The 15,087-nt window shown below is 35.3% G+C and overlaps 1 protein-coding gene across 4 annotated transcripts in view; it reads left to right on the forward strand.

The window, feature by feature from the left end:
• mino (glycerol-3-phosphate acyltransferase mino) overlaps positions 1–15,087 on the forward strand; it is a 228,361-nt gene that overhangs the window by 84,497 nt on the left and 128,777 nt on the right. For all 4 annotated transcript variants that reach the window (XM_081734695.1, XM_081734696.1, XM_081734694.1 and 1 more), the window contains one exon: positions 400–604. In XM_081734695.1, the coding sequence (XP_081590821.1) occupies positions 407–604 (198 nt within the window). In that variant the 5' untranslated portion in view covers positions 400–406. The remainder of the gene's footprint in view (positions 1–399; positions 605–15,087) is intronic.

Raw genomic sequence — 15,087 nt, forward strand, 5'->3', positions numbered from 1 at the left:
TCATCAAAACTATCTGTGGTCGTCTTTAGACGCTATCAAATCGCAAGCGAAGCACTCTTCTGTAGCATGTACGAAAATTAGGTCTAATTCGCTCAAAAAAAGGTCACGAAGTTTCATTTTGGGATTTTAGTAGACAACCTGGTATTAGTACTGGCAGCTGGAGTCGAACCTAAGAGCACGCATGTAACAAAACGGTTTCCCAGTATGTAAATTATAAAAGATCATTAATGTATTAATAACTTGTTTCTAATTTCAAGCATACTCAAAGTTCAGTTTCTCAGACACCTTATCATAACATTATGGTCTCACGGGGGTATTAATAACTAGGACATAATGTTTACAGATTGATGATGCGTTTGTGTTATAAACTGAGAGTTGTATTTTTTTCTTCTTTTCCAGGTTCAATATGGTAGATGTAATGTCGAATGTACAAGAAGTATATCAAAAATGGGAAACTCGAAACCAACCAGAACTCCGTCTCCCAAAGAACACAGTCCGTAAGGAGCCAGCGCGTGCCATGAGATTGCTCACAGGGAATGAACTCCGAAAGTTCTATGAATTTAAACATAAAAGGCGGCCGCTCGACAAAGAAGCAACTAATCTGGTGAGTAATACTTTTTTTTGTGTGTGTGTGTGTGTTTCAGTCGGAATTTTTGGTGGAAGCACTATTTCCGTAAGTGTCTTTAGTATGACACAAATAAGTTGGTTCATCTCTATTTGTCTCCTTTAACCTTTATGAGATCACCTAACAGTATTTGCTTCGCGTTTGCAGTCAGAAAATATGGTGTATTATGTCAAAACCACAAATCCACAAAATAATAGTTTTTGTATCAAACTCAATCCTCTTGATTCAAAATTTATTGAAACGGACGTACAAGGAAAATAATTTTTTGCGTTGTTTTGGATGGGATATAAAGGCCAACATACACTAGCGTATTTTCAGCGCGCATTTTCGGTCCGTTAAGGCCAACATACACTAGCGTATTTTCAGCGCGCATTTTCGGTCCGTAAAATGATGTCGTAAATTTCGGTCCGTAAGTTGGCCCATACACCCAGCGTAAAAATAGGCGCGTAAAAGAAGAAAAAGAAGCGGTCATTTTTCGCTCTTCCTCTTGCCTGTTGTTTGAGCACATGGTCGTTTTCCAGTTTACTCAAGTTGCTTGAACAAGATGGATCTATCTGATGCCATGGCTTTAAGTGCAGGTGCTATAAACATTGTGTTGTTAAGTAAAAGAATAAAAAGAAAGCATGGAAGAAACAGACTGGGAGCCACGCCGAAGAGGATTAAAAATTCACATTTATCTATATTACGTCCAAGCAGCTCAATCCATTTGGCCTATTTTTGGTACAATCTTAGATCATTGTACTTAGTGATCTGAGATCACTAAATATTTATATAAATCGTACTTCGAAGGAGGAGGACACAGGACAGGCAAAAAGTTATATTCAATTTTTTACGATATAGATTGCAAACATATAAATTTCTCAACAGACACAATGATGATTTAATACAATCTGAACGAACTTGATGTGTGGTTTCCTCTTACCTTCCGAAATAAGCCTATTGTTTGGAACTGCAGTTTACAAAGAATGAGGGAGTAAAGGAGTGTAGCGATAGTTGAATAATTGATTGATGTTGAATAATGTTTTAGGCTGTTGACTTTGGTCGTTAAAAAGTGGGCTACTGAATGATAAATTCAATTTAAAGAAAATATGATTAATTAGTGGTTGCAGCTTTGTTTTTTTTTCTTTCTTACAAAATTAACGAAGAATATAGTAGTAACAAATAGAATAAATTATCCCCTCACGGGATATCAATTTTTACTACCTTATCCACAGCTCAAAAATAGGCCAGAAAGGAAAAACAAGACTTCTACAACTACCTCCAGCCCCATTCTTTAGAAATAGTTTGATCCTTGTTACCTCGGCTTTTGTAAGTTGAAGGGATCCTCCCTGCTGCTTCCACCTACCTTTTTTATTTCAAAGTTTATCTTGCCATTTAGTTTTTATCTAGTTGTTAAAAATCATTTAAATATTTATTTATTGAAAGGTTGGGTGTTAGCGGACTTAGGTAATTAATTTAATTACCGGAATTTTCGGCACCGGTAATTTTGTCACCAAAATATTAGCATGTAGGCTATTTCGTCACCGGAAATTTCGACATAGTAATTTCGTCACTTGTAATTTTGTCACCAAAATATTAGCGTGCAGGAAATTTTGTCATGGTCATTTTTTCACCTTTGTTGAACTAAGTAGAGACAAAGTAAACGACTGAAACAGCTGACTTTATCTTAATCAAAGTTGGAAAACAATTCAGTTGGTGTTCGACTCTGGAAAATCAAAGTTTCGGATACTCGAAGCAAGAACAAACAGCAGTAAAATAACATAATGTCAGTTTCACCAAATGTTAAAAGCACAGGCAAAATGGGCCAGTAATGGATTTATACATCACTATTTACAAATATTAAGTTTTGGCAATATTAAAATTTCAGAACAGAAAATTAACAAACAAAATATAACTTGTATTAATGCAATAAATGGTTTACATGTTCATTTTCTACTATTCATAACATTATAGGAAACAACAAGCATTTTTTTTCAAACATTTAGTTCCAGTGTTATACGTTAAGCACAAAGACTAGAGCCGTTTCTGAAAAATTTGAAACACTCTTCTAGTTTGCTGTTTGGGTGGTTGCCCCACAGCATCTTGATGAAGCACAGCTGAAACCGTTGCTTTAACTTGTTGAATTTCATGAATAAGCTTCCAAATAGTTGCGTGGGACATTCCTAATAGATGATGAAACTTCTAGTTTCACAATTCACAAATATTATTTATCCTATAATTGCTGTTAAAGGTAGCTTGGTGAACATTCCAATTGTCTGGGGGATATAGACGGGGCACATTACGCAAACAAATATTCCCAGACCGACCTTTAACACGGCGATACGTGTTTGACACGTAAGTGCTATCAAAATAGTCCAGAAGTTCCAGCTCTTCCTCGATGCACATCTGCAGTTGTATTAATCGATGCACATCTGCTATTGGAAGAAACGCAAATCTGTTTATTTTCTCGCAAAATAGACGAAAATTTTCATTGCTTTTGTACCGTTCTAAGAGTCCAAGCTCTTGGACCTTCCTCCATGTCGACTGAGTCAGGTGAAAAAAGTAACGCTATAAACGAGTTGAATCTCCAAAAGTTGCATTTACAGCCAGCATTTACGCTATATCAAAATCCATTACCATAGTTACAGGTCCGGATATTCACTAAATTCACTGCACTTGATGCACCACCGCACGAAACAGTTCTTCATATGAATTTTGTGTCTTGGTCTACATTAGGGCGTATACCTAGTAAAGGAAGTCTCACCTCAAATAACATACATTTTTTTTTTTTTTTTTTTTTTTTTTTTTTTTAGCCATTGAAAAGTTGGCGTTCACCATCCATGTTTCACTTTTTAATAGCTTCATAAGGCTATATTTAAAGGAAACATCCAGAAATATTTATACGTTTTTCTTCCTTTATAGAAATTTGTTCTCTTCACATATTTATATCCAATAACAATTTGCCAATGTTTACTCAGAGTTGACATATAATATAATTCTTTTAATAGCTCCTAAAAAAAAGGCCACTCTTTCCAAATGACTCAAGGTCCAAGAGTTTGGGCTCAGAGAACGGTACTAGAACGATGAAAATTTTCGTCTATTCTGCGGGAAAATTAACAGATTGGCGTATCTTCCCATATTTGTTTGCTATTTTCTGTTCTGAAATTTTGATATTCGCGAAATTTAATAATTGTAAATAATGAATAATGAATCCATTAGTACCCCATGTTGCCTGTGCTTTTAACATTTGGTCAAGCAGACATTATTTTCTTCTACTGGTGCTTGTTCTTGCGTCGAGTACCAGAAACTTCAATTTTGCAGAGTTCAACACCAACTGAATTGTTTTCTAAGTTTAATAACGTAAGCTGTTTGGTCGTTTGCTTTGTCTCTATTTAATTCAACAAAGTTGAAGAAATAACCGTGACAAAATTTCCTATATGACAATATTTCTATGATAGAATTACTGGAAACTTTTATTTCTTGTCTCAAATACGATATCTAAAATATGTAACTCTTTATTCAATAATAATAATCTATTTTGATTATGCTGCATAGTTTTGCTTCAGTTGAAGATTAAAGAAAACAATTTCAAAAACCTTTTCGAAGTTCATTCATTGTACTTGTATTATGTTCTAAAAGACACTGGTGATGAAATTATCGTGACATCATTTTCGGTGACGAAATTACCTATATGGTAATATTTTGGTGACAAAATTACCGGTGACGAAATTACCGTGAAGAATATTCCGGTGACAAAATTACCGCCGCCCGGTGTTAGCATGCGGGGTCAGGTTAAATTCAGTTCTACTCTGGTTTTCGTTTATTGCCAGTTTATCACTCTTTATTTTCATGTTTTCTTTAAATGTAGTCTTTAGTAATTTACTGTATTAAAAAAATGTTTTAAACACTTAATGACTTTTTTCTTCGCTCTTGCTCTATGTGACATGAGGGTAAAATCCACCCGAACTTGAGGGTTTCCACATATACATACAAATCAATTGAGTAGTAGTAAGGGCGAACTCAACATCGGATAATTTCTTTAAATTCGAGTGATAAGTTTCTAAACTTAATACTTTTATCAGATTTCCAAGGGAAGGTTTTCGAATTTTCTTCCTATCCCCCAAAATAAAGGAAGTTCACTGATAGATGAAAATAAAAAGACAAACGCGATTTTATCGAAAATGACTCTAACGATTCTTCTCGTACATCAATATTTCATTACCACTTTTATTATCTGGCATAAGTTATTTCTGTGGTAAAAATACAAAAAGGTTAGTTTACTCTTGCCTGTGAGTTTTTTCGAGATATTTTCTCAAATACGAGTCAGTTAATTTTGTTCGTAATTGATAAATAAATGGTTTATTAATAACCGTACAATATGACATAACTAATTTTTCCTGAAAAGATCCACAACGGATAGTTTACTCTTGAGGGAGAATTTGTTTCAAATTTCTGAAAAACGCCTTAGGTGATAGTTCATATTTCATAAATAAATGTTTAATTACTAGCCTGCAATATGGAAACATTCACTCGAAGCAGTCTTGAAGATGAGTTTCTACTATGTTCAATATGTAATGTCTATGAAAAATATACACTATTAAGTAGCAGATTGCGTCAATTATGTCAATTCTTCTAATAATGATGCATATACTACTTACAAACATAGTAAAACGATTGAGTTGTTAGTGAAATAAATTATTTAAATGACAAGTATTGAGTGTTACATAATATTTTATGGCAATATACCTCCATTTTATGGCAATATACCAAGTTGACATTTATCTAGGAAGGTTTGATAGTACTCCCAACACTGAGATTGAGAAATACTTTAATAAGTTAATATAAATTTATGAGTGTATTTCCTGTAAATGGGTGTAATTTTCAATTTTGGTCTTAGTTATGATCTCTTTTGGGCTTACATCTATTGTACTTTTCAGGTAAGTGTTCGTAAACATATCCCCATCATGATGAGATATAATACAATGTTGAAAAATATTCAACATGCCCGGTACCTCGAATTGAACCAGAACTTTTACGGCTGGGAACCAACCACACACAAAAAAGCTGTACAACGATTTGCTATTTGACTTAGTATGTAAGCATTAATGGTGAAATAGGATTATTATTAGATTTAAATATTTGCACAAACTGAGGTTTGGAATAATATACGAAGAAAGAAACATTATATCTCGTGGTTTATCAATTCTTTTTTTACCGGAGTAATGTCAAGATCACGTGAAAAAATAGTTACTTTCTGAACCTATTTCGCTATAAATTCTTGTAAAGTTGAGAAAGTACTTAAAATAACAAGCAGCACATTGTCAAAATGGCAAGAATCGTCATCGAATTTCGATATTCGAACTCAATTATTTGCTCTGTGTTATCAGGGAAATATCGGATAGTATCTTGTTCAAGGTCAGGATTACTAGGCTACTATTTAAACTTACTTCGTAGGTAGCTATAGCTTTAATGCTGGTGATGCTTTCTTCGAATAATTTTTTCAGGGAAGCGTCGGATTAAAAAAAAAAATTGCATTAGTTGGTGAAGGAGTGTCCTGCACAAGAATGAAATCTAATTTATCTTTGTTATTGGGATCAGGTTTATTTGTGTTCGGCCGGAGGCAACCATGTTCCCGCAAGTATGCTGGAAGAAACATTGCTGCTGGATGCGCTAACCTTATCTTTTACTTTTCTTTTCTTTTCTTTCTTTCTTCTTCGTTTTTGTAAATAGCGTGGCATCATTTATTTATTTATAACAGATTTCAGATACAGCACTAGGCCATTTTACTCTGAAAAATTTTAACAATTTGATAACAATTTAATAACAATTTGAGGTCAAGATGGTACAAGACAACAGCGACATTACAAAAATACCTTATTTATAGATGATCTGAAAGTATACTCACTTGAAAAAACGTCTACAGTTTCTGGTAACTGATTATAGGTACTGATAATTTTGTTTAGAAGGGACCTTTGGACAATATTAACTCTTAAGATCACTAGACCGTGTTGTTCTAGCGGGTACGCGAAAATTGATCTGACTTAACAACTGTACATATGATATGTGGCCATTTACAATTTTTTGCAAAAATATTAGGTCAGCAATTTTGTTTCTCACTAGGGGAGGTTTGATACTGAGATATTTTAAAACGCTATTTTTTGGAAGTGTTCGGAGGTGAGGTGCTCGGTAGGATACAATGGCTAAAAAGAAATTAATTACGGAATTTAATTTTTTAAATGAGTAGGACAGGCCATAGACCAGATAGGAGAACAATACTCAATAGTGGGAGCAACATATGATTTATAGATAATTTTCAATTCGGCAAGAATTGGTCAAATGATATTGACAGTCATACTTTTTTTAAAATATCACAACAGAGGACCACAGCGACTCAGTGCTAAAGCACTTATCTCTGGTGCGTGGGGTCCCTGATTCAACCCCAGTGCAAATAAGTGTGTGTGGGCAACATCATGTCCGTGGGTTTTCTCAGGGTACTCTCGTTTCCTCACACATTTCATTCCACCAATTCTCTCATCATCACTCACTTGCCCTAATTATTGTATTATTTAGTCTAAATGGCATAAACGTGGGAAGTTAAACTCAAACATTTCATTTCAGTATCACAACATGGGTAACTCTGAAGGTGTGATTTCATCTTTATATGCGCCTTTACCTGTGTGAAAAAAAAAAAAACATGTCCAAATATCAAATTAAATCTTAAATTCCTAGTCGAAAGGCATCAGGTTCGATAAGTTTAGCGAGCCTATTATATGAGAAGTAGAACCCGAACTGCATGATCTCCCGCCTAGAATCGAACAGGGCGCCCCCACAGAGGACGCGTACGCTGACTATATAGCCACGGAGGAGCTCTCATAATTTGCGAATTCAGATTAGGAAGTATTGGATTTAAATACCTTTTTCTCTGTGCACTCAAAATTAATTATGAATTTTAATTAGGAAATAATGTATCGTTTTGTGCAATAGGAAATATTAGTTTAGCCGAAACCGTATCTTGTATGGAAAGACTGAAACTAGATTGGAATGATGATTTCTGGTGAGTCTACCAGCAAACCTCAGCAACGATTCGCGAGGACAACACAAGAACAGGTTTTCTCTTCTGAAAACAATAAGACCAGACCAGGGAGAAGGCAAGAGACCACCTGCTGCTCGAAAACCCTTTCATGTGAGCCGTTTTTACGCGCCGTATTTACGCTCGAAGTTAAAAGCAACCAGACTTTTCCAGCGTATGAAAATTCGGTGCGTAAACTTACGCCAGGTCCCATACACTAACGTATTGACAGCTGCTAACAAGGCTAGCGCATGAAATTTTATGGCTACGGCGGAAAAATACGTCAGTGTATGGCTCGTATAATACGAGCCATACACTGACGTATTTTTCCGCCGTAGCCATAAAATTTCTTGCGCTAGTCTTGTTAGCAGCTGTCAATACGTTAGTGTATGGGGCCTGGCGTACGTTTACGTACCGAATTTTTATACGCTGGAAAAGTTTGGCTGCTTTTAACTTCGAGCGTAAATACGGCGCGTAAAAACGGCTCAGATGAAAGGGTTTTCGAGCAGCAGGTGGTCTCTTGCCCTTTCCACGGCCTTCTCCCTGGTCTGGTCTTATTGTTTTCAGAAGAGAAAACCTGTTCTTGTGTTGTCCTCGCGAATCGTTGCTGAGGTTTGCTGGTAGACTCACCAGAAATCATCATTCCAATTTAGTTTCAGTCTTTCCATACAAGATACGATTTCGGCTAAACTAATATTTCCTATTGCACAAAACGAGACATTATTTCCTAATTAAAATTCATAATTAATTTTGAGTGCACAGAGAAAAAGGTATTTAAATCCAATACTTCCTAATCTGAATTCTCAAATTATGAGAGCTCCTCCGTGGCTATATAGTCAGCGAACCCGTCCTCTGTGCGGGGCGCCCTGTTCGATTCTAGGCGGGAGCTCATGCAGTTCGGGTTCTACTTCTCATATAATAGGCTCGCTAAACTTATCGAACCTTATGCCTTTCGATTAGGAATTTAAGATTTAATTTAATATTTGGACATTAGTTTTTTTTCACACAGGTAAAGGCGCATATAAAGATGAAGTCACACCTTCAGAGTTACCCATGTTGTGATACTGAAATGAAATCTTTGAGTTTAACTTCCCACGATTATGCCTTTTAGACTAAAGAATACAATAATTAAGGCAAGTGAATGATGATGAGAGAATTGGTGGAATGAAATTTGGGAGGAAACGAGAGTACCCTGAAAAAACCCACGGACATGATGTTGCCCACACAAACTTATTTGCACGGGGATTGAACCAGGGACCCCACGCACCAGAGATAAGTGCTTTAGCACTGAGCCGCTGTAGCCCTCTGTTGTGATATTTTTTTTAAAAAAAAAAAGCATGACTGTCAATAGCATTTGACCAATTCTTGTCGAATTGAAAATTATCTATAAATCATATGTTGCTCCCACTATTGAGTATTGTTCTATCTGGTCTATGGCCTGTCCTACTCATTTAAAAAATTAAATTCCGTAATTAATTTCTTTTTATCCATTGTATCCTACCGAGTACCTCACCTCCGAACACTTCCAAAAAATAATGTTTTAAAATCCCTCAATATCAAACCTCCCCTAGTGAGAAACAAAATTTCTGACCTAATATTTTTCCAAAAAATTATAAATGGCCACATATCATATGAACAGTTGTTAAGTCAGATCAATTTTTGCGTACCCGCGAGAACAACACGGTCTAGTGATCTCTTTTACACTCGAGCTGTGAGAGTTAATATTATCCAAAGGTCTCTTCTAAATAAAATTAGATCAGTACCTATAATCAGTTACCAGAAACTATAGACGTTTTTTCAAGTGAGTATACTTTCAGATCATCTATAAATAAGCTATTTTTGTAATGTCGCTGTTGTCTTGTACCATCTTGACCTCAAATTGTTATTAAATTGTTATCAAATTGTTAAAATGTTTCAGAGTAAAATGGCCTAGTGCTGTATCTGTAAGTTTAAATAGTAGTAATCCTGACCTTGAACAAGATACTATCCGATATTTCCCTGATAACACGCAGCAAATAATTGAGTTTGAATATCGAAATTCGATGACGATTCTTGCTATTTTGACAATGTGCTGCTTGTTATTTTAAATACTTTCTCAACTTTACAAGAATTTATAGCGAAATAGGTTCAGAAAGTAACTATTTTTTTCACGCGATCTTGATATTACTCGTAAAAAACTTCAATAAACCACGATATATAATGTTTCTTTCTTCGTATATTGTTCCAAACCTCAGTTTGTGCAAATATTTAAATCTAATAATAATCCTATTTCATCATTAATGCTTATATACTAAGTCAAATAGTAAATCGTTGTACAGTTTTTTTTTTCTGTATGGTTGCTTCCCAGCCGTAAAAGTTGTGGTTCAATTCGAGGTGCCGGCCATGTTGAATATTTTTCAACATTGTATTATATCTCATCATGATGGGGATATGTTTACGAACACTTACCTGAAAAGTACAATAGATGTAAGCCCAAAAGAGATCATAACTAAGACCAGAATTGAGAATTACACCCATTTACAGGAAATACACTCATAAATTTATATTAACTTATTAAAGCATTTCTCAATCTCAGTGTTGGGAGTACTATCAAACCTTCCTAGATAAATGTCAACTTAAGGTATATTGCCATAAAATATTATGTAACACTCAATACTTGTCATTTAAATAATTTATTTCACGAACAACTCAATCGTTTTACCATGTTTGTAAGTAGTATATGCATCATTATTAGGAGAATTGACATAATTGACGCAATCTGCTACTTAATAGTGTATATTTTTCATAGACATTACATATTGAACATAGTAGAAACTCATCTTCAAGACTGCTTCGTGTGGATGTTTCCATATTGCAGGCTATTAATTAAACATTTATTTATGAAATATGAACTATCACCTAAGGCGTTTTTCAGAAATTCGAAAAAAATTCTCCCTCAAAAGTAAACTACCCGTTGTGGATCTTTTCAGGGAAAATTAGTTACGTCATATTGTCCAGTTATTAATAAACCATTTATTTATCAATTACGAACAAAATTAACTGACTCGTGTTTGAGAAAATATCTCAAAAAAACTCATAGGCAAGAGTAAACTAACCTTTTTGTATTTTTACCACAGAAATAACTTATGCCAAATAGTAAAAGTGGTAATGAAATATTGATGTACGAGAAGAATCGTTAGTCATTTTCGATAAAATCGCATTTGTCTTTTTATTTTCATCTATCAGTGAACTTCCTTTATTTTGGGGGATAGGAAGAAAATTCGAAAACCTTCCCCTGGAAATCTGATAAAGGTATTAAGTTTAGAAATTTATCACTCGAATTTAAAGAAAATTATCCGATGTTGAGTTCGCCCTTACTACTACTCAATTGATTTGTATGTATATGTGGAAACCCTCAAGTTCGGGTGGATTTTACCCTCATGTCACATACCGACAGCAAGAACGAAGAAAAAAGTCATTAAGTTTAAAACATTTTTTAAATACAGTAAATTACTAAAGACTACATTTAAAGAAACCATGAAAATAAACAGTGATAAACTGGCAATAAACGAAAACCAGAGTAGAACTGAATTTAACCTGACCCCGCATGCTAACACCGAGCGACGGTAATTTTGTCGCCGGAAAATTCGTCACGGTAATTTCGTCACCGGTAATTTTGTCACCAAAATATTACCATATAGGTAATTTCGTCACCGAAAATAATGTCACGATAATTTCATCACCAGTGTATTTTAGAACATAATACAAGTACAATGAATGAACTCGAAAAAGTTTTTGAAATTGTTTTCTTTAATCTTCAACTGCCAAAACTATGCAGCATAATCAAAATATATTATTATTATTAAATAAAGAGTTACATATTTTAGATATTGTATTTGAGACAAGAGATAAAAGTTTCCAGTAATTCTATCACAGAAATATTGTCATATAGGAAATTTTGCCACGGTTATTTCTTCACCTTTGTTGAATTAAATAGAGACAAAGCAAACGATCAAACAGCTTACGTTATTTTAATAAAACTTAGAAAACAATTCAGTTGGTGTTGAACTCTGCAAAATTGAAGTTTCCGTTACTCGAAGCAAGAACAAGCACCAGTAGAAGAAAATAATGTCTGCTTGAGCAAATGTTAAAAGCACAGGCAACATGGGGCACGAATGGGTTCATTATTCACTATTTAGAAATATTAAATTTCGCGAATATCAAAATTTCAGAACAGAAAATAATAAACAAATATGGGAAGATACGCCAATCTGTTAGTTTTCCCGCAGAATAGACGAAAATTTTCATCGTTCTAGTACCGTTCTCTGAGCCCAAACTCTTGGATCTTCCAAGTTAACAGAGTCATTTGAAAAGAGTGGCTTCTTTTTTTTTTAGGAGCTATTAAAAGAATTATATTATATTTCAACTCTGAGTAAACATTGGCAAATTGTTATTGGATATATGTGGAGACCAAATTTCTGTAAAGGAAGAAAAACGTATAAATATTTCCGGATATTTCCTTTAAATATAGTCTTATGAAGCTATTAAAAAGTGAAACATGGATGGTGAACGCCAACTTTTCAATGGCGCCAAAAAAAAAAAAAAGTGTATGTTATTTGAGGTGAGACTTCCTTTACTAGGTATACGCCCTAATGTAGACCAAGACACAAAATTCATATGAAGAACTGTTTCGTGCGGTGGTGCATCAGTGCAGTGAATTTAGTGAATATCCGGACCTGTAACTATGGTAATGGATTTTGATATAGCGTAAATGCTGGCTGTAAATGCAACTTTTGGAGATTCAACTCGTTTATAGCGTTACTTTTTTCACCTGACTCAGTCAACATGGAGGAAGGTCCAAGAGCTTGGACTCTTAGAACGGTACAAAAGCAATGAAAATTTTCGTCTATTTTGCGAGAAAATAAACAGATTTGCATTTCTTCCAATAGCAGATGTGCATCGATTAATACAAGTGACTTCGTAGGAAGAGCTGGAACTTCTGGACTATTTTGATAGCAATTACGTGTCAAACACGTATAACCCTGTTAAAGCTCGGTCTGGGAATATTTGTTTGCGTAATGTGCCCCGTCTATATCCCCCAGACAATTGGAACGTTCACCAGGCTACCTTTAGCAGCAATTCTAGGATAATTAATATTTGTGAATTGTGGAACTAGAAGTTTCATCATCTAGTAGGAATGTCCCACGCAACTATTTGGAAGCTTATTCATGAAATTCAACAAGTTGAAGCAACGGTTTTAGCTGTGCTTCATCAAGATGCTGTGGGGCAACCACCCAAACAGCAAACTAGAAGAGTGTTTCAGATCTTTTAGAAACGGCTCTAGTCTTTGTGCTTAACGTATAACACTGGAACTAAATGTTTCAAAAAAAAAATGCTTGTTGTTTCCTATAGTAGAATGAACATGTAAACCATTTATTGCATTAATACAAGTTATATTTTGTTTGCTAATTTTCTGTTCTGAAATTTTAATATTGCCAAAACTTATATTTGTAAATAGTGATATATAAATCCATTACTGGTCCATTTTGCCTGTGCTTTTAACATTTGCTGAAACTGACATTATGTTATTTTACTGCTGTTTGTTCTTGCTTCGAGTATCCAAAACTTTGATTTTCCAGAGTCGAACACTAACTGAATTGTTTTCCAACTTTGATTAAGATAAGGTCAGCTGTTTCGGTCGTTTACTTTGTCTCTACTTAGTTCAACAAAGATGAAAAAATGACCGTGACAAAATTTCCTGCATGCTAATATTTTGGTGACAAAATTACAAGTGACGAAATTACTATGTCGAAATTTCCGGTGACGAAATAACCTACATGGTAATATTTTGGTGACAAAATTACCGGTGACGAAAATTCCGGTGATGAAATTACCCAAGTCCGCTAACACCCAACCTTTCAATAAATAAATATTTAAATGATTTTTAACAACTAGATAAAAACTAAATGGCAAGATAAACTTTGAAATAAAGAAAAGGTAGGTGGAAGCAGCGGGAGGGATCCCTTCAACTTACAAAAGCCGAGGTAACAAGGATCAAACTATTTCTAAAGAATGGGGCTGGACAGCGGCGTAGCGAGCGTTACAAGATTGGGGGGGGGGGAAAGAAATGAAACTTGAAATTGCCAAGTCTTGATAAAAAAAAATGCCACACTTACCAACCCTGTGGAAAACTTTACAGCAACCTTATTTTCATATTCGTCCCATTTCATGCCCCATCTGAGATATGAATACGAATAACCCCCCGGTTTCGAGTCCAATTTCACAGCTCAATTCAGGATCATTAACATCACCCATGATGCACAACTGTTAATTTGACAACTCATGGTTATCATAGTTTAGGTAATCCCCGCCAGCCAATCCTTACGAGAAGTGCGCAGAGCTTTATTTTCTGTCCTCCAGTCTCCTCCCACTTCGATATCATGATTTCGCATTCTGATGAAAAGTATTAAATACCGGCAGGAAAAATACTAATATTTAACCTCCCTTTTAGGCGCCCCACCAGTCACGCGCCCGGGGCACGTGAATTGCTTTCTTCCCCATAGTTGCGGCCCTGTGAACTACGTAACATGCAATGGTTACGTAATGCTTTGACTTATAAATACGTACTATAAAGAAAGGAAGAACTTCAATTTTTGTTTAACTTTCCGAAAGAAGCAACTACGGGATTAAAAATAAGGTAGGAATGACAACTCATCTGTATGAAAATGGTGAAAGACACGCCGGTCTATGCTTTCACCCAGCAGACGTATTGTTTGGCCCTCCAGAATGTGACTTTTGGAATCATGCACTTAGGTTTACAAAATGACTCGACTCATCCATTGTAGCTTCCCCCCATCGAACGCCTGAGAACCCTACTGTTGCCCCCCAGTGCCGTGCCATGGAAATCAGCGCCTGGGGCGTGAGTATACGACGGCGCCCACGTACAATATGAGTGAGATCGAAATAGCAACCGCGAAGCGCCATCATGGTTTGCGCGAAGCGTAAGAAAATTTTCAAAACTAAACCTTGCTTTTCCTTGATTTTGAGCACTTTTTATTACTTTTTCCTTCCATTTTATACATGTGCGCATATATTTTCCTCGGGGCGAGAGTACACGACGGCGCCCCCGTACATATGAGTGAGATCGACATACCAACCGCGAAGCGCCACCATGGTTGACACGAAGCGTAAGAAATTTTTCAGAAATAAACCCTGATTTTCCTTGATTTCGAGCAATTTTTGTTACTTTTTCCCTTCCATTTTATATATGTGCACATATATTTTCCTAACATGAGTAAAATTATAGGACCACCTCCTAAAGCAGAAAGAGGATTTAAGTACATACTAGTAATATTCCTCTAATTTTTCATTTCTTTCTTTTTTCTTTCGTTCTCTTCTTTTTCTATCCCAATTTTGCGCCCCCTTACTTCGGCGC

Source organism: Thermobia domestica, chromosome 12 (genome assembly GCF_964235325.1).
Source record: "Thermobia domestica chromosome 12, izTheDome1.hap1.1, whole genome shotgun sequence".
NCBI lineage: Eukaryota > Metazoa > Arthropoda > Insecta > Zygentoma > Lepismatidae > Thermobia > Thermobia domestica.